The sequence below is a fragment of the Myotis lucifugus genome, unplaced genomic scaffold (assembly GCF_000147115.1).
Source record: "Myotis lucifugus unplaced genomic scaffold, Myoluc2.0 scaffold_593, whole genome shotgun sequence".
Taxonomy (NCBI): domain Eukaryota; kingdom Metazoa; phylum Chordata; class Mammalia; order Chiroptera; family Vespertilionidae; genus Myotis; species Myotis lucifugus.
The window spans coordinates 15459-42107 of NW_005871641.1; the positions used below are offsets into that span (position 1 = coordinate 15459).

At 48.1% G+C, this 26649-nt stretch overlaps 1 protein-coding gene across 1 annotated transcript in view; it reads right to left on the bottom strand.

The window, feature by feature from the left end:
- Nucleotides 1-26649, bottom strand: part of TTC7B (tetratricopeptide repeat domain 7B) — a 146438-nt gene that overhangs the window by 11401 nt on the left and 108388 nt on the right. Inside the window, exons 15-16 of the mRNA XM_023745863.1 lie at nucleotides 12458-12574; nucleotides 5420-5517 (exon numbers count right to left, since the gene is read on the bottom strand). Of these exons, the coding sequence (XP_023601631.1) occupies nucleotides 5420-5517; nucleotides 12458-12574 (215 nt within the window). The remainder of the gene's footprint in view (nucleotides 1-5419; nucleotides 5518-12457; nucleotides 12575-26649) is intronic.

The following is a 26649-nucleotide window of genomic DNA, read 5'->3' on the forward strand; positions in this document are numbered from 1 at the left end:
ATCTCCCTGAAGGGGGTCCTTTAGCGGCTGCCACAAGAGGGCGGGGAGAGGGCTCCCGTACCAAGCCAATGAAGCCCCGGCTTTCTGGGCTGAGCGTCACTCCCTTCTGTGGGAAAGGCCACTGGACCACCAGGGGGGCAGCTCCTTGCCATTGAGGCTTTTGCCCCCTTGGTGGTCCAGTTGCACATCATAGCAATTTGGCCGTTCAGTCAAATTTTGCATATTAAGCCTTTTTTATTATATAGGGAGAGCATTTTTTTCTGTCTTTCAGTTCATGAAAACTGGGATTTCCATTCAAGCAAGGTTCAGAACCCTGGTATGCAGAACAGGTAAGGTCTGGATGTCTTATTTTAGGTCAGTGGTTCTCAACCTTGGCTGCACATTAGAATCACCTGGGAATCTTTTTAAAATCCTGATTTCTGGGCCTCATCCTCCGGAAATTCTGTTTCTTTGTTATGGGGTGGGGTCACAACATTAGTAACAAAGAAACAGAATTTCGGGAGGATGAGGCCCAGAAATCAGGATTTTAAAAAGATTCCCTTGTGCAGCCAAGGTTGAGAACCACTGTTCTAGGTGACAGCCTTGTTTCTGTCCTGGCTGTGTGTGTGTGTGTGTGTGTGTGTGTGTGTGTGTGCGCGCGCGCGCATGTGTAACAAAGCAGGCTAGCCATCCAAAAGATGAGACCATTAGAGAAAGTAGTTTTCTCTGGCAATAGTTCCCCTTATGAGCTTTTGTTCAGCATATAACTGTGCATTTGGAACAAAGATGAGCCCTTATAAATCATGGATATAGAGATTAATTTTTCTGGCCCTCCCAGTAAAGTGAACATTAAATAAATGAGTCTGAGAAAACAAGGGTGGATCTCCTCGTGAGAGCCATATTTAGGTCCCATTTAAGGCCTTTACCAACCAGCATTCCATTTAATTCAGGCTTTTTCTTTTCATCGACAGGTTCCCAGACACCCTAAACAGACTTGAAAATTTCAGTATTATTTAAAAGCAAGATTAGATTAAGATGCTGCTCAATTTTTCTGCCTATTTTCGCAACATAAACCCTACATTTCCCTTCCCTGCAAATGGAAAATAATTTACAGCATTGCTTTTCAAAATGCTGTGCAGAACCCATGGGTCCTGGAATTATATGGGGTATGTTATAAATGCAGCTTCCTGGGCCCTACCTCAGGCCCACTGGACTACACACTCTGGGGTGGGGCCCAGCGGATCTAATCCAAAGCTTTCAAAGCTCTTCGTGTGATCTTAATGCACAGGAAAGTTCGAGAACCACATATTTAAAGTGCATATGACCATTATCTTTAGAGAGTTAGCTTGATTATTACATACTTGTTGAATTAATTTCTAAATTGAAAAACCAGAAATATGTAGAATAAATTATCTGCCAATTGTTCTAATTTGCCTTTTTAAAAACTGCAACTTCAATTAATGCCTTATATCAATGCCAGGAAAGCACAGAAGTACCTAGAAAAGCTTCTATTTCTTCTGCTCAAAACGGGTTTCTTTACTTTTCACAGAGAAGGCTGGAAAGGGCACCAGTACCTCCTCCTGCCCCAAACGGCCTTTTGGATTTTCAAATTAGCAAGATGTGTCTCTCAGATAAATTTGATGGAGTTTCCCATCCAGCTTATCAGTTAGGAAGATTATCAGAAAATGAAACATCAGGCAAATGAAGCAGATCTAACAAGAAAGGAAAAGCCATAAACCATGTTTACACCGAGAGGGTTCCTGGCGGGGACCTGGGCCATGGAATGAGTGAGCTGCTGAGGGCCACACAAAGGTATCGGGTTTGGGATGAGAATGAAGATGAGAAGATACAAACAGGTGGAGAGGAGATTCGGTTCTTGAAAGAGAAGAGGAGGAGGAGGAGGAATCTGACACTAAAAAGTGAAGAGAAAAAAAAAGGATAAAAGCAAAAAAACTTTAGAAACACAAAGAAAAAATAAAACTCGCTTTTAATATACTCACATAAGCTGCAAAGAAAATGAGGTCATGTCATACACAATCATTCCTCTACTTGACAACAGAATACAAGTGTTTTTTGAAGAAAACAAATCTGTTGTTTCCCGTTGGTTATTTAATTGCTCTGCAGTAACAGCATGGAGCCAACACCACTCAGGTTTACCTGGGCACCGACTCAGCCATAGACCCACCGAAAAGAACACATCTGTCACCGACAACACCCAGGGCATTCTGGGGGAAACTATTTGCCTGTCCATTGTAAAGGGTGAGAACTTGACTTTTCCTAGGTTTGCTTTTTATGAGAAGCACTTACACAGAGCGTACAGTGGCGCCTCGGTTCTCGGACCTAATGCGTTCCGGAAGGCTGTTCGAGGGGCGATGTGTTCGAAAACCGAATCATTCCCCGCCCCCGCCTTAGAAACAATGTGAATTGAATTAATCCGTTCCAGACCTCCAGATGATTCCCTGTTTTAACTTTTCTTATATCTAATACCTGTCTAATGTACTGTTTAATCTATAAACAAACACTTCTTTTCTAAAATTTATCAAGCCACCCCCTCCTAGCCTCATTCCAGGGGTGTCCTTCAGGTCAGCCTGCAGCATCTTTGCTTGTTCACATACTCGTACCACTGCATCCAAAATGCGGTCAGCGGCTAACCGCTTTCGTTTATCCAATCAGCAGCGGTTTTCCCACCTCTTCAGTTGCCTGTGATCATTGTTTCTTTCACACCCTTAGCAATATTAGCACTCCCGATGGCCGATGTGTTTTTAAGTTGTGCTAATCATTGATTCCGCCAGCCACAAAAGCATCCTCTCCTTTGTTTGTTGGCTGAGAGATGCTTTTTTGTCATGCTAGGGTATCAGTCTGAAAGGGTTGTCAGTTTGAAAATTGAAGTTTGGTTCAATAACCCAGACATGTTTTTTGTGAGCGACTTGGTGGAGAACCAAATTGCACGAGATGGGAGATGTTCCAGAAATGAGGTTTGACTGTATTTCTGTTTTCCCAGGTGCGGATACTGAGGTACAGGACGTGTCAGGTCTCAGCCCGGGGCAGTGGGGCGCCAGCTCTCTAAGCTGGCCCGGTGGCTGTGCGCTGGGCACTGGAGCAGGGGCTTTACCTTTAATATAACCCAACACCTCGCCACAGCAAAATCATTCTTTTAACTGCATCCTGTTTTGGAGGCCAAGGGAAGAAAACGCTTTTTTTTCACCCTCTAGTTAAGGAACTACCGATTTGTTCCAAAGAAAAGATAGTGATTTGCAGCTTCAGAGTTACAACTGTCACCCCACTGGATTCCTCTCTCCATGGCTGGGACCATTTGATGACCGGGGGGTGGCGGGGGGGGGGGGGGGGGTGGGCGGGAGGGCCAGAGGTGATGTTAGGTGGGAAAACATGGTCTTTAGGGAGGAGGGCTTTTTAATTTGCCACATCCATTTAATAAAACCCACAGTCAGTCCAAAGCTTCTAGACATGGGTTCCCCTAATGGGACTCCACAGATCTGTGTATGGACAATTTCAGAGGTGGAAACCCATGCTCTAAGTAACTAACCACTCCCCAAACCAAGCACCCCGAGCCTGTACTGTGTAATGACCTAGGTGTATAGCAATGGTGTTGTGCTAATACTTTTTAAAGGTTCTTATCCGTTTGACATATACACTGACATTTTAACAGGTGAAATATGATGTCTGGGCTTTGCTTTAAAATACTCTACAAAACCTGAGTGTGGGGCGGGAGAGATGGCTGGAAAAAGAACACTAGTTCCTGAAGGCCGGCAGCAGACACATGGGGATTCATTATGTTATATTGTAGCTTGGTGTATCTGAATATCTTCCACAGGAGAAGATAAAAAACAAACAGGGAGTGAATTTTAGTTCTGGAACAGAAAAACAAGGGATATAAGCGTGCCCGTGGCTTCACAAAGGAGTCGAGTGCAGTGGGCGGCGCAGCATCGGCAGGACCGTGAGGTGGAAGTTCACACGTCCACTGGCCACATGCCCTTGCCGATGCCAACAGGTACGGCTTTGCTTGTGGCGGATGCTCGTGCCCTTTAAGTCAGGGATTTAGAACAGCGAGACCCCGGAGGTAAAGGGGTCTGAGTACGACTGTCCTCGCAGGCTCCTGGGGAAGGGGCCCAGGAGGAAGACAGCCTGGTCCTGAGAGCCGACCTTCCAACTCTAGGACGAGGGGGTTAGAGTCCCTCTAGCAGGACTGGACTGGTCTGAGTCAGAGTCTCTGCCTGGGTTGTAGTCTACACCCAGTAAGGCCTGCAGATCAGTCCGGCGGGACCATCGCAGGGGGAGGCGGAGTGCGGCTTGTCAGTCTGCATTTGGCGCAGTGGCTGCGAGATGTTAAATGTTAAATGCACTAGTGTGCAATTCAGGCTGCTTCCAAGGCCCGATGTCCTTCTGACCTAGGGCCCTGGGATGGGACTTCCCAAGCTGATTTTCAACTTGGTTACAGGGAGCCCAGCACAGGGACACAGCCTCCCGGCCGCTGCGACGCCGCCGGGCTTGGGTGGGTACCACAGTTGGCTGCCAGAGGCCCTATCCCTCCCATCCTGACGGAGGAGAGCCTGCCAGGAGCCGGCTGTGTGTGCCTCAGGCCTGCTCCCTCGCTTCCTCTGGGGGGGCTTGCTCAGGAGCTGGGGCCTGGCCTGGGGCAGAAGAACCTGGAGGCTCCTCTCCAAAAGCCAGCCCATGAAGAGCAGGCACACCCAGCCCGGGACTGGCCTCACACAAGCCCCGGGGCAGCGGAGCAGCAGCAGAGCCAGGTTCCGAGTGATGCTCTGGAACTCCTTGAGGCTCAAAGCAGAGGGAACTTCTGTATATGTTGTGGGTCTGTCGAGTCCTCCAAATTGCCACTGAACAGTAGGAATTACTATTAGAATTGCTTGTTGGGAGTGTTGGCAATGACAGGGGACTATTTACTCCTCTGTACTTAGGGGGATGGGGAAAGGCCAATGAGAGGGAGGCACAGACATCTCTCAGAGGCGGCGCGTGCTGCGGGCCTCCACGTGGGACGGTGGAATCAGAGCTCAGAGCCCCCCGACCCCCCGCCTCCTACAGGCTCTTGTGCTGGATGTAAGTGTGTTCACATGTGCAACTGATTAGAAAGCAAAACCTGGGTTTCAGCAAGGTCTGCAATCTAAAGCAAGAGGCAGAAACGGGAAAGCAGAGGGGAAGCTGTGGAGAAGGGAACAATCTAATTTTAGTTTCGAATTTTAGGCTCCAAGAGCAAGGGGAAGAAATAGACAGCCCTCAGCGATGTGCTGGCCATGTAGCACGACTTCCCCACGGTGCACACACTTGGAAAGGACACGGGGAAAAGGCACCTCGGTTGAGTTTAACCGACTTGTGTGAGCTGTGCTCCCAGCCCCGGCGGCCGTCCTCATCCCCGTCCCTCGGCGTTGGCACCATTCCGCCCCCGCCGGCTCTTCATTCTCACCTGTCTCCGGGTCGCTGAAGTCTGGCAAGGTGATCGTATTGAGCTGCCGCCTGTCCGCAATGGTTCTATCTAAGAGGCTGCTCCCGCGTCCAGAGTCACTGCAAAACAACAGCGAGGAATGTCCGTCATGTGAAGGGTGGGCGGGAGGAAACAGATCCCACCAATGCGGGCTCCTGAAGAGCAGCTGTTGCTGTTGGGTACGTTTCTGATGTTCTTCAGCTCCTTTTCATCTGTTACAGAGCACCTGCTTCCTGGCTGGGGCTGGGACTGCTTTCAGCCATTAACATCACAAACACGGCTTCAACCACATCCACAGACCCTGCTGATTTCAGCCTTTTTGCCATCATCCTATCTAATAAAGAGGGAATATGCTAATTGACCCTCACGCTGCCGCAAAGATGGCAGTGCCCACAGCCAAAAAGGAGGGAATATGCTAATTGACTGTCCCGCCCTCAAAGATGGCAGCGCCACAGCCACAAGATGGCAGCACCCAGTCCCCTCAGCCCCCCCAGCTGCCCAGGGCCCCCCGAGGCTCAGGTAACCAGGGTCGGCTGAAGCTTGCGCTGCCGGCAGTGGCAGCAGCAGAGGTGTGATGGGTGTCGCCTTCCCCTGATTGCCGGTCGCCTCCCGCCCCTGAGGGCTCCCAGACTGTGGGAGGGGGCAGGCAGAGCTGAGGGTTCCCCCCTCCAGTGCATGAATTTTCATGCACCGGGCCTCTAGTAAAATATAAAAACTACAAGCCCAGGGCCCCATCCACCTTACTCCGCGTCCATAGCTCATCACGCCCGTACATGCCCTCCTCATGTGTCCACTCGGCGCCAGTGCGTCTTAGCCCTCGCGGCGCAGGGATGTCGCCGGGCACTTCTAAAACCACTCATGCCCAGGGCCCACTCCAGAACACAAAATCAGAACTTCTGGGGCAGTCAACACTTTTCAAAGCTCCCCAGAAGGTTCTAATGTACAGGTGGATGCGAGGACCCCTGGCCCCTACTCTTCAAAGGGCAACCACAGCCATGGCCTCGTTTGTATCCCAGAACAAGCCTTTAAGATAAATTGGGTGTTCGATACCCGTTTGGCACATGAAGAAGAGGAGGTCGTGGGTAGGGCTGGAGCCGCAGCGCCGCCCAGTGTTCCTGAGCCAGAGAAGTGGGCGTGGGGGGGGGCAGTCCAGCAGGTCGGTGGCCACTTCCTGCACGAATCCCCTCTCCAGCTTTCTCCCACAGGGGACACCCTCAGGCGTAACTGGAAGGACACACAGCTAAGGGACCTCTGCTATACAGACTCCTGTTTTTGTTGTTGTTGTTCTTTAAAATTTTGAGAAGCCTGTAAGCAAAAACAATACTATTCTTCTTTTTTCCTCTCATGATAATTCCATCAAAGAACCTCCCAAAACAAGCTGATTTGCCTCTTGAATTGTGAGTCTTTAATACGTTCCTTTGTCCATTTGTTATCAATCTGGGGGCCCTAAGGGTGATATTTTTTGTTAAGAAGTTCAAATTCTACAATAAAGGAACACAGTTTCCTTCCGCACTGCAGCTGTTGCGAAAAGTGGCACAAACAAGATTTGGTCTGAAACTTAATATGGTTTGCAGGCTGGAGCTGGAGAAATCCACAGGAAACAGGAGGCAGCCTGCTTCATTCAGGTCAGAGGGCCGGGCCGCCCAGACGTTCTACATCCCTGGGCACATGTTTTCCGGAAACTGTCCTATTCGTTATTTCCACCACCAAGAAACAATAAATGTCTCCGAGCAGCAGATAACATAAAAGTACACACAAATTTTCCTTGAACACATTACTGACTAAATGTTTCTAGCACGGGTCTATGTGTTTTTAATGCAAACATTACTAAAACATTACAAAAATATGAATATTGCAATGGCTCCCACTTAGGAGTTTTTCAGAAGACATTATCTCAAAATGGAGGGCATTTTCCATCATCTTGGGGATCCCAGACACGCCCTGAGCTGTTGGTGTTGAAAAGGAGGGCACGCCTGGGCTTCCATGGACCAAATCCGAGAAAGTGGATCAGAAATGTCCGTTTCAGCCACAATCCTGGAGGCTTTCCATCTCACCACGTCTCAGAGCACAGGGCTGGCTGCCACGTGTGATGCTGGGTCCTGGGACTCAGCGGGGATCTGTCCCTACATTTGTCCTAACAAGTAGGTCACATTGGGCAAGGCCACTTCCTGTGCCGCAGAGACTCCCCATCAGATGGAGGAGTCAGAGGTACAGCGTCTAGGCACACCCAGGTGTCATTATATACACCTACAAACACGCACCTGAGGGCCGTGTGGTTGGCTGATTTCTGGAGAATTCCCAGCCGTCTGGTGCAATGGGCGGGCGGGGAAGCCGGGTGAAGGACCTCCTCCAACTCCAAATGGTAGAAACCCCAACTGAGGCCAAAATCGTAACCTGTGACCTTCACCCACCGACAATGACACAGCGTTTATTTCCCCTCCACCAGCCGGGAAACTCTCTTTGGCTACGTTCCCTAGTTCCTTTTGAAAACAGAACATACGCATAACTATTCAACATGGAGATGCCGTGGTCTCCACTCTGAATGTTGTGATGGATGAGAATGTGGAAGAAGGGGCAAAGGGGGCCCTGCCCACCCCGAGTCTCCGTCACTCCCTCACTCTGGCCAGTGTCTCTCCCGGAAGCCTGGAAGCTGCTTCCTCTCTCTCCCGGTCACCTCTGCTTGGACCCCTCCCTCGGACCTCCCGGCCCCCCGGGTATCTCGCATCTTCTCTGCGGGGCCCTAGGCTGCCAGGCGCTCCCACCAAGGGGAGGAAACCATTCCCGATCAGTGGTCCAGAGGGTTCAGGGAGAGAAAACTGGAAGGAGCCCCAAATCCACGGTACATAAGCTGAAGACACCCTCCCATGTGATGTGCACAGCAATGGTTTCCGTTCCCCACCAGGACTGCAAATCAGGGTGAGCTGTAGTGATGGCTAAAGCTACCGTGGGGACCGGAAGCTTCTCTTGGACATCCTCCATCTTTCTTCACCACACGGAGGGTAACCAAGAGACAAGCCGGTGCTGGGCTAGGAGACGGAACCTGGACTTCTTGTCGCAGCTTTGCCTCCTCCCAGCTCCTGGGGTGCCTGGCACACAATGAGCTGATGTGAGAGGGGGCCTTGGACAGGACCCCCGATGCCTGGCCTTCTGCTGGATGCTGAAGGCTGGATTACAAGAGCCAACGCAAGTTCCCAACATCCCGAACCTCAATTTTCCCATCAGTAAAATGGGTATGACATAACATGACATTTTCCCACTTTATAGGGCTACTTTCCAGATGGAATCGGGGCACACTTTGTAACGGAAAAGTTCCACCAAAATGGCTGTGAATTAGTGTGAAATGGGGCCTCCAAATTCCAACTGAGGTTAGAGCAAAGCAACCATCTTAAAAAAAGAAACCCCAAACTTTAAATGCTACTCATTAATGAGTGATTGAAGTAAGAATTAGGGAGAAAGTTTTCTTCCCATTACATGGCTGGCTGCTGGAGATGGTCCACGTGGCAGTGACAAGCGGGGGAAAGGAGCGGTTAACAATAAGAAACAGAAATAACAGAAGTTGGCTCTGGCTGGTGTGGCTCAGTTGGTTGAGCATCGTCCCATAGACCAAAAGGACACCGGTTCAATTCCCGTCAGGCACAGGCCCAGGTTACAGGTTCACTCCCCGATCTGGGTGCGTACGGGAGGAAACCAATTCATCTCTCTCTCTCTCTCTCTCTCTCTCTCTCTCTCTCCCACACACACACACTCTTCCTCTCTCTCTAAAAAATCAATAGAAACATATGTTAACAAAGAAGCTGGCTGTCCACTCAGAGAGGCAGAATGGTGGTGGAGGGAGCTTTAGTGTCAGACCTGGGTTTCACTCAGCTCTACTATTGACTTCACTGCTTGCTTAGCTCCAATTTTATCTCCTACGAATGGAAGGACAGTGGTTGTCCTGCAAGGCTAACAGCACGGGGTTGAAGACTGCATAGGAACGGCAGAGGCCTGCGCGGGCCCGAAGGGAGCGCCTACCTAGTTGAGGCTGTCCTGTGCGGTCCAGGAGGCTGCTGGGCCTCGGGTGGAGCTCTGGCCAGTCAGAGGTCACACTGTCTTGGGTGGCCAAGTGACAACGCACAAGCGGAGGGGGCCTTAGAGTCGACTAAGAGGGTGAAGACGAAACAGGAGACGGATTTCTATCCTAAATGCAAGCGAAACTGCAGACCTAGGGAAGCAAATCCAGGCTTCTGCAAGGACAGACAACTTGCCAAGGGGACCCTCGTGAGAACATACCCGCCATTCTGCTCACAGCAAGAGACACGTCCTCGGGCGGCAGGTGGGACGCTCTTTGCAAGTTGTCTACGTGCGGTTCAGTGACCAGCTCAGAGAGATCTTCCTTCAAGCAGAAGAGGGCCGCGCAGAGAACACGAAGCTGCATCTGCTCTCATCTGGCCCCGCTACTGCCGTGTCATCCTCTGTGCTCTGCAGGCCTGCGCCCGCCTCAGGATGGAGGTGGGAGGGGCAGGAGCCCAGGCAGGTTGAGCAGAGCCCCCACCCCCACCCTCCCCCTGATCAGGCTCCAAACCAGCCCCCCACTATTCTCACTCCCCCCCCCTCCCCGCCATCAGGCCGGGAAGTCAGTGTGGACCTTCTCCAGGTAGAAACCAACGGCCTCCCGCCCAGATGCTTGCTGCCCCGTTTTTGTTGTGGTTGCTGCTGTTTTTTAAGCAGGAATGCTGCTCACGCATGTGTTCATGCGATCCCACCCTTTTCTAAACCCCCCTGTGACCCGATCGATCGCAGATTCACGGCTGCTGCACCCAGCACTGCCCTGATCTGGAGAACTGCGATGCGTGCCGTCCCTCTCAGGGCACAGCCCTCCCCTCTGGAAGCTCCATTCTCCTGCCAAGGTCAGACTCCCCACCATTCGGGGAGGATGTCTAAATTTGCACAATGGTAAGGGCTACAGGAGAAACATTTATTTATATCCCAGAGAAAATAAATGAAGTTTTTTTTTTTTAAAAAAGAGAAAGCTCCTTAATAAGGGGGTGCCTGCTTACCACCCCCTAAATGAAGTTTTTTTTAAAAAGAGGAAGCTCCTTAATAAGGGGCTGCCTGCTTAGAGGAGTAGCTGGAGAGAGCAGTAGCTGGAGGGAGGAGTATCTGGAGGGTGCAGTTCTGTGATGGGCCCCCCTCTACCCACCCCCAACTCCATCCCGGCTGCGCCTGAAGCCAGGGTTCCTCCAGCTCCAGCCCTCAAAGACCCTTTAGGAAACAGAGGAAGTAGGGACACAGCCCAGGCATTTGGTTAAGTATTTTTAAAAAGCTTTCCAATTCTGCTATTTTTTTCTCTCCACATTCAATATTCTTGGTTGCTAAGTGGGAGGAAATGTGGGGAGGTGGGAGAAGTGTGGAGAAACTAGGGGAAACTGGCAGTGCACACGCGGGTGGATTTATTTTCTCATTTCTAAAGGGGGCACAGGCAGAGGACGGTGCTCGGGCGCAGAAGGAAGCAGCGGCCTGGGGAGGGTCTCCTGCTCGCTGGGCTTGTGGCGGAGTCTCCCCAAACCTGCTGCTGCTGATAGGCCAGCAGGGAGGGGCTGTAGGGAGCATAAATATGAGCATTTTCTATTTCTGCTTAAAGACTTAGAGAAGGAGAATTTTTAAAAAATTAAAATGATCTTTATTTTCAGAACATACCCACAAAAGGAAAGATAGGCTTCTCATCAAGAGGAGGATTTATGGTTACGAAGGGAACTCTTGTCTAAGTCCTGCCCCCCAGCTCTGCAAGGGACTGCGTGGCTTTCCAGCATGAGCCCCCTCCTGCTGCACCCCCATGGGGCCTGCGGTCCCGTCTGTTAATGTCAGTTCCCAAGGACCCATGCCCTTAGCAGGGCCCTGATCATGACATGTTTCTTAACTGCAGAAACTTTTGCGAAACAGAATCTCACCTGGAGCCCCACCTACACTCACTCTGCTGCTCCCTGCTGCCCACCCCACCTTTCCTCTCCCCAGGCCAGCAGCTGGGGGCCACGGCCACTGCCACGGGCCACGGCCACTGCCATGTGGCGGCCTCCTGGGGGGCCAGACTGAGCAAGCCACACCCTTAGTACACATGTACCATCTGAGTCACACATTTTAGGCTCCCGACTTTTAAGAGCATAATGTGAGCTGGCCATACATCTACCTACGAGCTTGAAAAACACTCTGAATGTAGGAGCAGTTGTTTGAATTCACTGGAATCGTCACATCCCTGTTTGTTACATTACTTGCCTGATAGGGCAGGTGCATCAGTAACCTAGACATGCAGCAGAAAGAACTGCCCAGGCTTGAACATGGCCACAGCAGGTTATGGGGTATCTTTCAGCACATGCCGGGGGTGGACAGTGCACGCCCCCAGGGTGGGGCCCTAGGAGTGACTCTGCTGACCACGCCTGGTCCAGATACAATCGATTTCCACCTTGCACAAAAGATAATCCCAAACAACATATTTCATTGTCCTACAGGACAGTGTTTTTGCATGTATTTGCAAATTTGTTTCAGCGTATCTATTTTTAAAGTCTTCTTTGAACAAGCCTTACCATTTTACTGATTCCCTCTTTAGCTAATGAGGTAAATAAAATCTTTGAAACATGCTTAATTTCTATTTGAGTCATGATTTTAACTTTTTGAAAATAGCACTTTACTACGCCCATAGCAATTTCTCCTCTCCTTAGAAGGATGTGGCCTCTTGTCTATGCAGGTCTTTTAAATATTCCTGTAAGAATCCGATCTGGAACATAACCGACTAGCCTACCCATAAATCATCAGATGGTCATCCATTGTGAGCTGAGCCGAGTGGCCACTATGGCAGCAAAAGCAAAAGAAACCCATGACCTATGGCTTCACCAGCCACCAGGAGAAAATCCCCTTAAAGAGAGAGCGTGGGAGGCTCCCCGCTGTCATCTGCTGTGTGGGGACCTGGAGGGCACTGCCAATCAGAGGGCACTGAGAGGCAGGGACCCACGCGAGCCCCACACGAAGCAGGCCCCGCTGGCCCCTTACCTGGGGTTGGTTAGGTTGTAGCAGGATTTCCATATCTGTAGCATGTGCTTGCACGTGAGCAGCGCCTCATCCGGGCCCCGGCACAGTGACTCCAACTTCACCTTGGAGAACAGCAGTCTGTGGTGGGGAGACAGGGAGAAGAGGACACAGCTGACACCCGAGGGAGTGGCCTGGTTCGCACTCAGGAGCGACTGCACTCACTCCAGAATGGGCGTCCAAAGGCCTCACCCCAACAAGGGCTCCAGAGCTCCCGGCTCAGCACGGGGCTTCGTCTGAGCCGCACCTGAGGCCAGTGCAGGCAATGACCGTGTGTCGTTAGGCGAAATTCATCGGAGTGGCTCATTTTATTCAGGACACAGGGATTCATTAAGAGCATGCTTTTTCAGAACAAAACCAATTCTCCTGCAAAACTGCAAAAATTCATTGAAAGCTAATCTTGATTTGTCTACAAAATGACACAGAAGATGTGACTCAATTGATGTAAATATCTGTAATTAACCTTCCACAGCGATCCTCACCAAGTGAAGGTGGACAGATCTCATGAGCTTCGAAAAGCTGGAGCTGAAGCTCCGCGAGGAAGGGCGACCCCTCCTCTCTCTGTCCTCCCAGCCTGCTATTTAGCAGCCAGGACTTGACCACCTCCCTCCATAACCGCGGTCTCTTCCCTACTTTTGTTATCACCAATGGCTTCACCTCCATCAGACCTTCTGAGCGCTGAGCTTAGACCCTTCTCTCTTTCTGGGACCCTCAGCATTCTCCCACCCAGAAATTTACTTAGGTCTCGCTGTCCACATCAGCTCTCTTGGTCCTGCGCTCATCACGATCAAGGACCTGCGAAAGCCCCAGCATGAGCCCCGCACCTCTTCATGGTCTTCCTACCCCTTGACCTGCACAGCTCCAAGAAACTGTATTATAAAGACCTCCAGCCCTGGTTTTGCTCAGTGGTTACAGGGGTGGGGACGTACAAGGCCCTAGAAATCATTTGGTCTGGCCCTGCCAAGGCATTAGGGGTGAGTTAATGAAATGTTTGACCCAATATAGCAGGCTAATTTTAAGTTGATAGTTGTGTATGACCCATGAATGATGTTATAAATACCCAAATGGCCCTTGGCAGAGAAAAGGTTTCCCACCCCTGGGTTAGAGCATTGGCCCTCAGATCAAAGGGTCACGGTTTGATTCCCAGTCAAGGGCACGTAACTTGGTTGCAGGCTTGATCCCTGGCCTGGGTTGGGGCACGTGCCAAAGGCAACCAATCAGTGTGTGTCTCTCTCATATTGATCTTTCTCTCTCTCTTTCTCTCCCTCTCACCCTCCTCCCTCCCTTCTACTCTCTCTAAAAATCATTGGAAAAATATCCCCGGATGAGGATTTTAAAAAATCTCCAAAAATAATTTTCATTCCCAGCTCAAGAAACTACAGTGATTCCTTACTGTCTGTAATAAGTCAAATCCCTCACTGAGTCCTTTAAGGCATTCTGCCCACTGGCCACGCCTATGGCACATCCCGGTCTGAGCATCCCTCCGATGGACCCTTTACTCCTGCTAATAGAGTTCACTGGTCCAAGGCTATGGTTCTGTCATAATTCTATGAATATATACGCCATGTTCTCAATCTTAATCTCTACTCATCCACATATCTCTTCATTCTTCCTAAATTTACCTAAAACCCGACCTCATCAAATAAGTCTTTAACTAATACCACTTTTACCCCTTCATAGTCTCTACCCAGTAAGGACCAGATTAGCTGGTGCTTGTTATTAAGGAGGAGGAGGAGGAGGAGGAGGAGGAGAGAGGAAGGAGCTCCTCTCTTTGTGCGCCTGGCCCTGTGTTTGGCCCTTTAAGAACAATGTCAATGCCATCTTTGTAAAACCCCTTCTCAGTGGCTGGTGGTTCTCTCCCTTCGGTAACAGAACCCCAATCCCTGTCTCGGGCCTCACCTCCATGGCGCCTAGAGCTGTGCTCGGAGGTCAATGGGCCTGAAATCAGCATTTGCTCACCGACTACTTTCTCTATAAACCAGGATATAAACAAACATGTTTCTAGTGGTTTAAGTTAGACATCGGAGAATCCCTCAGCCACCCGCAGCGTGACGGCCTCGCTTGAAGGCCCTTTGGAGGAGGAAAGTCTCTTTTTCCTCCGGGGTCCCGAGACAGAACGAGGGTGTCCTAACCGTCACTGCCCAAGCTCAGGGGTGAGCTGGCGCCAACCACGCCCTCTGAATGGAACGCAGGGTGCCCCAGGGGACATGCGGGCTTCTGGGGAGTCAGGGGCCAGCTTCCTCAAGCCCGGGCTTTCAGGAGCCGGATGATTAACGGCAGCCAGGTAGTGCGAGGGATGCGGTCTCTCAGCTGCAAGCAGGTGGGCATAGAGAGGAGCCCAGACAGGAGGCCAGGACTCGGTTTCTGCTCAAAAACTTCTCAGGAAGAGGAAAGTCCCTGAGGCCTGTCCAGGCCCACCTGCAGGAGTGACAGCCACTCGGGGGTGTGGAGGGGCTTTAAGGGGCCAGATGCTGACGCCTGCTGATGTCTTCAGTGAGCCCGGGAGGTGGTGGAACGTTTCCACCAGAACCTCCCACCAAACTGGGTCAAGGGTCACCTGTCAGTTTCTGGTGGAGACCTACCAAGGGTCACCTGTCAGTTTCTGGTGGAGACCTACCAGAGGCCAAGGCCCGCCTGGATGCGGGCTGGTTGCCGAGCAATGTTCTCTGGGAGCCACCCGACTTCCTCGGGCTCGGCCGGGCTCGGAGGGTGCCTGCCCCAGGGAGGGCCTCCAGCTGGTGGGGACGGTGTCCTCGCACAGGCGGTGCTGTGGCTCCGAGAGCAGTGCCCACGGGCCCGTTAATGATGCCCAAATGCCAGAGCCCACTGCCACACCTCAGCTTAGGGAACAGTTTCGAGCAAGGTTCTTGGCTGGAAGGAGAACTCCCAATTAACATGAAATAACAGCTTGCACGCACTTGACTGAGGATGTGGAGGTGAAGAGGTGTGGGCTGGATTTGAGGGAGCCAGACAGGAAGAACAATAGATGAACTGCTGAGCCCCGCTGATGGAGAGAGAGACTGGCAGGGAAAGGAGCCCAAAAGCACGGGTGGGGAGAAGCGAAGGCTCAGCCGCCGTCGGCTGTTCCCAGTACAATGGGCAGGACGCCTCAACGAGCCTCCCCCTGTGATACGAACGCACAAGTGAAGGCGGAGACAGAGGCTCTGCCTCAGAGACTGCTCCTCATCTCCATGTCCCCAACCCCGAGCTCATTCACAGGCAAAGACAACACCAACAACAGGACAGGGAGAGCATCACCATATTCGCCGAGCCCTGCTCCCACACGACAGGGCTGCTGGGACCTCTGCCAGTGTCACCTGAGCACACCGACGACTAGCATGAATTTGTGCAGGTGACGTCCACAGGTATTACACTCACCTACCGAGGAAACCACAAGGCCAAAAGAAAACGTGGGACCAACGGCATCTCAGTACGTGGCACCTTTAGGGGGGACAGTGGAGAGTGGCGGCCAGAGACCGTCTGCTGCCCGTCACCCGAGTCTGCCCATGACTAAAGTGAGATGTTTCTCTAAGAATAGTTAAGAAGTCACCTGCTGGGAAAACGGTCCACTCCTATCCCCTATCTCTGGCTCAAAGTTCATTCACCCAATTTAAACATTTGTTGTTCAGAAGCTGATTGAAAACTTACAGGAAACTAATGAGGAACAGGAGAAACTTGCTAAAATGCCAATCTGACTGTTACGAACAGCTCAAATCTAGCGTCTCACGCAACACCTTTCGAGACCTGGCTCCTGCCCATGTCCTTACCCTGTGTCAGCCCACTGCCCGCGGGGCACATCCCTCATTCAACCAACATCAGCTTCTTCCACCTGCCACCCTCCTTCACGCCCCTGGGTCTCCGCACACGCTGTTCCTTCTGTCTGAAATGCCTTTCCATCCTTTTCTGCTTTTTAAGCATCTACTCGTCTTTCAAGATTCAGGCCAAACAGCACCCCTTCACTGAAGCCAGCCTTAAGTACTAGGAGCTATCTACTTCCAAATGGAAATGCAGTTCCAGAAAAGACAAGCGCTCTCAACTGTGGCATAACAAGCTATAAGCCAGGAAACTTCCGCTTGCAAGACAAGTGACATAGCAGCAGCAGCAGCTGTCAGACACTTTAAATATTTAATCACTGGTTCTTACAACAGCCCTGCAGGTTAGACTGAGAGTGAAGTGCGTGTCCAAGTTCACACTGCCAGGCACTGGGCGGACAGCGATGCAAACCCAAACCCACGAGGCTTCAGGGCGCCGAACAAACCGAGGAGAATGGCTTCAACTGGTCTAACCACACCACGACACTAATGATGCCGGGCGGCACTTTCTAATCCACTGCCAAATCGCTCACACCCTAAGATATGTGAAGATCCGTGCCAACTACCGCGTGGAATTAAACGTGGCATAAAATACAGTTCCTTGCCCTCAAAGAATTTACAGTCCAACCAGGAGGAGAGACCAGACCACGGGGCAGGTGGTGGCTCTGAGGCGTGGGAGGGCGGCAGGAGAGCCGGAGTCTGGGCCGCGGGGCACTGTTCCTGGGGTAGGTCAACGCGGGTCTTTAAAATACTTGCCTGTGGCCTGTGCTCTCTGCGACCTGTCTCTTTCACCTAAAAGTCAGATGCCTATGAAACTCTAGTCATTTGAAGGGTCCAGTTAACCAACTGGACTAAAACGAACAGAAATGTGCGCAGACCTAACAGAACTCTACCAGCAGATGTCAGCTCACAGGCCGCCTGACGGAGACCCCTACACTATGGGCTTTTCAGGGATCGACTCTGAGTACCTGTTCCCTTGGCAAAACCCCAAAGCACACACAGCTTACGGCTGGTCGGATTGCCTGCAGAGCCACCGCAGGAGGGTGGGAGGGCAGGGCTCTTCCCATCCATGTGTCTTCTCTAGGATAAAGTCCTTGCCTGGCTAGTATGGCTCAGCATCGACCCAGGAACCAAGAGGTCACTGGTTTGATTCCCGGTCAGGGCACATGCCCAGGTTGAGGGCTCAATCCCCAGTTGGGGCCGTGCAGGAGGCAGCCAATCAATGATGTTCATCTCTCATCGATGTTTCTATCTCTCTATCCTTCTCCCTTCCTCTCTCTCTAAAATAAGAAATCAATAAAGACATTTAAAAAAATAGGATAAGGCCCCATTGAGCGACTGACCCGGGAGGCGCACTGGTAAGTTTCCGCCTGGGAGTTTTAGCCCCTGAGGAAGTTCTAGACTCCGACCACGTCGAAGGCCCATGGTTCCTCAAGAAGGAGGCGCTGTGCCATGTGCCCACAAGACTGGGCAGGCCACTCAGCGTTTCCTCCACCACGGCCTTGCTGACATGTGACTGTCCCAGCCCAGGCTCCCAGACCTGCTGGTTCCTGGGGAAATCCACACCGCACACCCTTACGTAGCTAAAGGAAGTCTTGGGAGCAGACGCCTGGCTCTACGGAACTTAGCAGCCCCTCATCCTTGGTTGAGAGGCTGCGCATGAGTGGCGGGTGTTGGGATGGTCCATCCTCTCCGAGGGCTGGCACAGAGGAGGGCTCCTGGCCTAGTCCCGCCTCCTCTTTCTGACAGGCAGGAGCTCCTGCTAGATCCCTATCAGTTACATTTTGCTTCTCATTTCAGTCAGAGTGTCAACAATCTGGACGGCTCCCCCATCCTTCTGGCGATATTTTTAGAACAAATAACAGACATATTTAGCTAACATAAATCACCTCAAGAAACCCCAGTTTGGCTCATTTTTTTGCTCCTGCTTCGGCCACTAATCGGATTAGCGTCCTAGAGCCAGCACTGAGCTGGAAATGGCCCAGATTGAAAGCACCCCTGGAGTCACACCACCCCGTGTCAGGGGCCCCTGGAGTCACACCGCCCTGTGTCAGGGGCCCCTGGAGTCACACCGCCCTGTGTCAGGGGCCTCCTCCCAGGCCTGGGGGCGGCACCTTTATGAAGGGGGCCCTTTCATTTAGCACCGTCCACAGAGCAGCAGCACGTGGACACCAGCAGGCAGGACGGTACCTGGGTGCTGTCTGACCAGCGGAGCTGGGGGCTGAGGGTGGAAAGGAAGTCCGAGGCAGAGGACCTGCCCTGGGCTTGGGGAGCGGCTGGCGAGCAAGCGTCTTTGGCACAGAAGGCGTCAAACAGCCTCTGGTAAGGAAATGTGTGACCAGGAACTATCTGATCTACTCTGGCTCTAACATAAAATAATCTGTTCTTCCTAAACCACAAAGCCATGGGTCATTTCTAAATGGGGAGCAGGTGACCTGCAAGCGAGTCTACTCCCCAAAGGCCATGTCCCTGTCTCCCCAAAGGCCAGACACGGGGCAGTGTGACTCCAGGGGTCCCTGACTCAGCTCCCTCGGCCGATTTCCCCACATCCTAAGTCTGAGGATGTGACGTGGACTCGAAGGAATCCACGCTGCCTGTAAGACAGAAACGGCTCCCTCCACTGAAGTCAGGCGGGAGCCAGGAAGAGAGAGACGTGCAGAGTGCTGGGAAGATGGGGGCGGCGGTTGAGAGCACAGATGTGGAGGCCAGACTGCCTGGGTTCAAATCACGGCTGCACCACGTACTAGGTCGGCTACTTAACCTCTCTGTGCCTCAGTTTCCTTATCTGTAAAATGGGAATAATACTACCGACCATGGTTGTGCTGACGATTAAATTATTTAAAATGTGTTGAGTGCTGATAAGAGTTGCCTATGACAAAGCAGTGTATAGATGCTAGTGATCATTATTACTACATGAGTGAGTGAGTGAATGTTACACATGTTCACTTCTTTCCACACAGTTAGTTCCCACTGGCGTACAAAGAAATGGGTTTGTTTCACAGAATCTGCTTTCACACGTGCAGGGTAGAGACCACATACAGAGAGGAGGGTGTTGTAGACGAGGGTGTGGTCCCCCAATCAGGCCACTGAGGATCTGTTCAGCAGCTTCTGATACATCAAAGTTATGGACCAGAAAACACACTTGGTCCCCTTGTATTTGTCTCCTTCACAGGTTTCAGAAATTGCTTCCCTGTGCTTTGTGGTAAGAGTTGATGGTTTCAAGTGTGCTATTGATTTGCTGACTTCTCTTAGAGCACAGGAAAAGGACCTGTAAGTATTCTATTTAAATAGGAAGGAGTAAAATTAAAACCAATTAAAAATGTAGGATGAGGAAAGTTGCTCAACCACAATTGGTTTCAGGGCAAGAACGAAACGCTGGCAGTGGCTGCTCTAAGAAGCCGTGCGGGGCTTACTGAGTTATAACAACACATATTAGTGACACGAACAGAACGTAACAAACCGTTAGTTCTCATCCCAATATTTCATCTACAAGGGACTCTCCATGGCAGACACACAAAGTCTTAGAGGGTCTGATCAAAGCCCTGGCGGCAGGCGACCACACTGTCTGTAGGAAAGATAAGGGTTCCAGACTGCACCGGGCACCGACTTCTACCTTCTCAGGCCAATAAGGAAAATTACTAATAAAATGTACTAATCAATTAGAAAATTTTCACAAAGCTGTATTTCCAAAGAAGGATCGAGGCTCTTATACCAAGTACAGTAAATAGTGAATCTTTCAGGATTTATTAACACTGTTCAGTATAAAAATGTATACTTCGTTAAAATATAGTTTGGGAACCTCAGAATGTTGTTAGAGAGATTTAACACATAATCAGAAAATATCAATTTTTCATCCTTTTGTTTAGGTATTTAATATTTAAAGGGTTAAAAATACGTGTGTGTTGTTGTTTTTTCAACAGAAAAAGAAGGCAGTATAAAGGGAACAAGAAAAAAACAAGACACATGTAGAAATGACCAACATAAATTCAATCATGTCATTAATTATAGTAAATGCAAAAGGACATACATTTGAGACAAAGGCAGAAATTAATTAAAGAAGCAAGACCCAGCCATATGCTACCTATAAGAGAAGAAATCTTTGAAGACATGCGGCTGAGAATTTTCTAGAAGTGATAAAAAAAGTACAAACAATGCCAACCCACAGTTTTAAAAAGTCAGGTGAATCCCAAGCAGGACCCATTCTTACCTGTGTTGTCATGAAACATGAAACATCAGCAACCACGGCAAGAAGGCCAGAGAGAAAGACAGGGGACAGGAAAACGAACAAAGAGTAAACCCTCAGCTTCCCAACAACGACAAAAGAGCAGATCACTTGTGCTGTAGAAAAGGTGAGCCTAGAATTTTATATCAGCTTGACAACCTCTGTTTGAGAGTAAAAACAAATCTGTTTTTAGACCCAAACTCAGAAAGCTAGCCAGCCCTTGCTAAATAAAATCTCTAGGTTAATCATCAAACAACCACCAAAACAGAATCTTTCTTTTCCAAAGTAGTAAAGGAAAATATATAATAAGAACATAATTGATCTAAAAGAAAGCGGGAAAGGAAAAGAGAAGGTATGAAAAAAGGCAGGACAAATAGAAAGCACAAGTGAGATAATAGACACTAAACAAATATATCAGTATTTACAATAAATGGAAATGAGCTAAATATTCCAGATAAGAACATTGGCCTGATTTTTTAAAAATCAGCTATACATAATGAGCACAAGAGAATTTCTAAAACATAAGAATCTAAGTAAGAGAATGGAAAAAGATATTACACACACACACAAACACACATTTGTATATATATGTGTATGTACACATGTATGTGGATATATGTATGTAGATGTATGTCTATGTCATACAAAATAGACTTTGAGGCGAAATGAATTATGTGACCTATTACATAGTGATAAAGAGTTGAATTTATCAGGAAGATGTAGCAATTCTTAATGTATATGTACCTAATAATCCAGCTTTAAACCACATAAAGCAAAGATTGCTATAACTACGTGGTGAAACAGGACAACCTGCCATCCTAGTGGTAGATTTCAACTCGATAATTTTTGGATTAATTAGACACAAAAAATCAATAAGAATAAAGATCTGAATAGCATAGTTAATAAAACCAGTCTAGGCCATAAACCAGTCTCAAATAATTTCAAACATATGTATATATACGTAGATTATAGTCTCTGAAGACAATTCAATGAACAAACGATAAGTAAAAAAAACCCTGCATATGTTTGACAATTATAAGACACGGTTCTAAAATAATTGAGTAAAAAATATCATGTAAATTTAAATATATTTAGAGCTAAGCAGTAACAAAAATTTCAAATATTGAAACTTGTGGTTTAAAGCTAATAGAGTACATAGCAGGACATTTTTAGTCTTAAATGCTTATATCAGAAAAGAAGGCAAAAAAAATTAATGGACTAAATATCCAACTTAAAAGATTAAGAAGGAAAACCAAATAAAAGAACGAACTCAAAGAAAATGGAAGAAAAAAATAATAAAAATAGGAAGAGAAATTCATAAAAGAGAAAGCAAACATATAGTTGAGAAGATAAAAAAGCTTCTGGTTCTTTGAAAAGATCAATGTAACCAACAAATTCCTGGCAAGACTGTTCAGGGGAAAAAAGAAGATGCATTAAACAATATCAGAAATAAAAAGACTTAACCACAGATGCTGTGTGCAATAAACAAACAAAACATCACGAGCAACTTTATGCCAATAAAATTGAAAGTTGATATGAAATGGACAAATCCTTAAAATATGTATTATGCATTATACATAGCTTAATAAAATAAGTAGAAAACCTGAACATCTCATAATCATTTTTAAAAAGCATCAGAAGTCTTTCCATAGAAAAAAAGACCAGCCCCAGGTGGTTTTACAAGTGAATTTTACCAAAACATGTTATTCTAGGAACAAATAATTCCAATATTACATAAATGATGTCAAAACACAAAAAAGAACAACTCCAACTCACCTTAACCTGATGCCAAGACTTGACAAGGTTATAGTGAAAAAGGAAAATACACGCTATTTCACACATGAACACAAATGTAAATATTCTTTTAAAAAGTAGTAAACTGATAACATAAAAAAGCTAATAGATCCTGACCAGCTTGGGCTTATTCCAAGAATGTAAGTTTAATTTAACATTTTAAAATATCAATTAATACAATATTCACAGATTAAAGGAGCAAAAACCATATAACCAACTCAAAAATATAGAAAAAACACTTGATACAATTTGATATCAATTCATGATTTAAAAAAACTTTTAGCAAACCAGGAGAAAGGAAATTCCTTAACCTCTGAAATAGAGGTTTAAATAGAAGAGCATGGAAATCTTTTTCAGGTGGCTAGGAATAAATCTAATTAAAAATTGAGCAAAATCTTTATGAAGAAAATTATAAAACTTCATTTAAAAAGCGTTTTTTAAAGGCCTACATAATTAGAGATCTAATGACTATGGATGAGAAGACCCACTGTTATAAATAATTCTCCCCCGCGTGAGCTACTAGATTTAAAGTAATTCCAATAAAAAAAAAATCTCAACAAGATTTTTTTTGTGTTACTTGACAAACTCAAAGGCCTGAGGATAGCAAGATACAGGATGGACCTACCTCAGGTAAAATAAAACAATGATGAAAGAATGGTCATCACACAGAGAAGGGCGCAATGACTAATGAACACGTAAGACAAAGGTGGCATCGTGGAGCAACAGGGAAGGGAACCTTTTCAATACAGGATGCTGGGAGAATTGGGGATCCATATGGAAACAATTATATCAGATCCCTCACATCATCCGAAATAATAAAAGCCTAAGATGCTAAGTGTCTGGTCGTCTGGAAGGCCATTCAACCAATCAAAGCATAATATGCTAATGATATGCTAGGCAGCTCAACTGCTCGCTATGACATGCACTGACCACCAGGGGGCAGACGCTCTGACCAATAGGTTAGCTCAGTGGTCGGCAAACTCATTAGTCAACAGAGCCAAATATCAACAGTGCAACGATTGAAATTTCTTTTGAGAGCCAAATTTTTTAAACTTAAACTATATAGGTAGGTACATTGTTATTAACTTAATTAGGGTGCTCCTAAGCTGGCCTTTGCTAAAAACATCCTCAATCTGATTGAAGTACGTTCGCTGAGGTTGACCCCTTCCAACTCTCCCATCCACACTTGTCTTGTATACTTGTTTCGTCTATCTCCTTTCCGAAAACCGACTTCTGTGCATGGGCCGCAAAGTTTCAATCGCACTGTACGTGCGCACCCGCACGTGGTATTTTGTGGAAGAGCCACACTCAAGGGGCCAAAGAGTCGCTTGTGGCTTGTGAGCTGCAGTTTGCCGACCACTGGGTTAGCTTACTGCTGGGGTCCAGCCAGTCAGGACTGAGTGAGATGGGCTGGACATGCCCTGGTGCCCTCCCGCGGTCCATCCCCAGCCCTAATCGTGCACCAGTGGGGTCCCTGCAATCCGGGCTGAGGCACCCCCCACCCCCAAGTGCACAAATTTCGTGCACCGGGCCTCTAGTACATACATAAAACAATCAATTCCAGATGAACTCCCAGCTTTAAGTGTGAAGAGAACGAGAGAGCTCTCAGAAGATAACTTGGGAGACTACCTTCATGGTCCTGGAGGAGGCCAAGGTTATAACTAGTCACAGGAGTACTATCCTTGGATATGATTGATAGATTCAACTACTTTAAAATCAGTAACTTCTGCCCTGACCGGTTTGGCTCAGTGGATAGAGCGTCGGCCTGCGGACTGAAGGGTCCCAGGTTCGATTCCGGTCAAGGGCATGTACCTGGGTTGCAGGCACATCTCCAGTGGGAGGTGTACAGGAGGCAGCTGGTCGATGTTTCTCTCTCATCGATGTTTCTAACTCTCTATCCCTCTCCCTTCCTCTCTGTAAAAAATCAATAAAATATATTTAAAAAAAAATCAGTAACTTCTGTTCATCAAAAGACATCAGTAAGAGAAAGCAAAGACAAGGCACAGCTTGGAAGATTTTTGCAACACATATAACCAATGAAAGCACTTGTAATCATCTACACTAATAAAAGAAAAACATGCAAATTGGTGTCACTCCACTATGCCCACCAGCCAATCAGGATGAGCATGCAAATTAATCCAACAAAGATGGCGGTTAATTTGCATATGTAGGCGCTGAGCGAAGACTGAAGACTGAAGAGGCTTGGCTTCTCCACTGTGACCGGACCAAAGGCCTGGGTCCTGGGTGCCAGAGGAAAACCGTGCCGGCAGCCAGGGGAAGGAAGGCCTATTGCACGAATCTTCGTGCAACGGGCTTCTAGTAATATATAAAGAAATCTTACAAATTAGTATGAAAAAAGACAACCCAATCAGAAAAAGACTTCTACTTGTGCTTCACAAAAGAGAGAAGCGAAATGGCCAATAAACAAACAGAAAGGTGTTCAGTTTCATTATAATGAAGGACATTAACCAACAACCACCAAAAATAAGTCTGACAACACCCAGTATGAGTGTAAGGAGCCACATGGGTCCCCAGGCACTGCTGGTGGGAGTGCACAATGACACAACTGCTTTGGAAAACAGTTTGGAATGATGTGGTGAAATGGAAGATACACATAGTCTGTGGCCCAACAATTTCACTCCAAGGTGGGTGTATAGCTAAAGAAATGCTCGCCCATGTGCACAGGGAGCCTGTGCAAGAATGTTTACAGCAGCATTGTTCATAATAGCTGAAAACCACCCACACACCACTTACAGTAGGCTGGAAAGACAAATCTCGGTAAGCTTCTACAATAGGTGCTGTTCATAGTATAAATGAATAAATTGCTGCTGTGTGCAATATGGATGAACCACAGGGACATAATGTTAAGCAATAAAAGCAAGTACTTTAAGGAAATATTCCGTATGATTCCATTACAATTTTTTTTAAACATGCAAAATTAGAAATTTTCGTTATTTAGGAGTAAAGCATATATGGCATAGAACCACAAGACAGTGCTCAGCGCAGAATTCAGAATGGCGGTTAACCTGTGAGGTGAGAGGTAAGGCTAGGACAGAGGGGTACACAGGAAATTAAAATCAATATTAATGTTCTTTTTCTTAAACGAAGAGGGGGTATACATACATATATCAGTTGTATTATTGCTTCAAATATATTTACTAAGTAGTCCTTTTGCTTCTACTTAATATTTAATACCAATTTTAAAAGATTCTAAAATATCATATTTGAAAACACTGTATCAGTAATAGAAAGAGGAATTCCTACGAATTATTGAGTGACTACCATGTAATGATTACAATGAAGGAAGGCATTGATGGCAATGCCTTAAGTGCACTGGCGAAGGCAGCTCAATGTCCTGGGAGTTCTGGCCTCTCTGGTGTTCATCCTCACTGCCACTGGACATGAGAGAGGTTGGTGTTTAAGTACCTGGGGTAAGCTTAACAGGGACCAAAAAGTTCTGTCATCCTCAGGCTAAGAGGCTGGCTCAGTTGCTTTCCGTTCAACAGCTGAACAGTGGGAAGGGGCTCACCTCCATCCAGCAGGAGCTGAGCACACATCCATTACGCCTCAGCCTGTGGGAGGCATGGCTGGGGGGACCCAGCCACACAGGGCATCCCGCTCCGAGACCCACAGACCGCTGGAGACAAGGCTGACAAACACACGGGTAATACCACATGACAGGTGCCCGCAGGATCTTGTGTAGGTGGCTGCTGAAATGTTTTACCCAGGCTGGGAACAAACCATGGGATCGACTGACTACATCTGGCCCAACTTTTAATAAAGTCTTCTCGGGGAGAAGTCTCTCATCACAGAGGAAGAAATACAAATATTTAAAAAGCAAACAAGTCACGGCTGCTCTCGGACCTGCTGACATATGCCTTGCTTTTTTTGAGCTCACGGCCTAACATTAAAATAACAGGCTTGCATTCCTCAAATATCTCTACTGCTGTTCTTCCTTACACTGCCTGAAAGGCTGTCGGCTGCTGTCACTGGAGGCATTGCCGTATTAGCCGCCACTGTTTACTGCTTGCTGTGTGGGTGGCTATGGGTCTAATAAGCCCTCCCCAGGAAGGTCCCCCAGGCATCTCTGCCGGAGCCTACAGCGAGTCTCAGCTCTAATGAAGGCGCTGGGGGTGCAAGGCGGGAAAGTGGCTTTATAAATATGGATGAGAGAAGCGGAATTTAATTGCATTGGGCTGTACTTTACCGACGGGTAAAGGACGGGAGACTTTTTCAAGTGCTTTCACCACTTTACGGTTCCATGGGCTAACCAGCTTCGGCTAAAATCCGAGATATATTCGGTATGCAAAAGAGCAAGCCTGAGATCT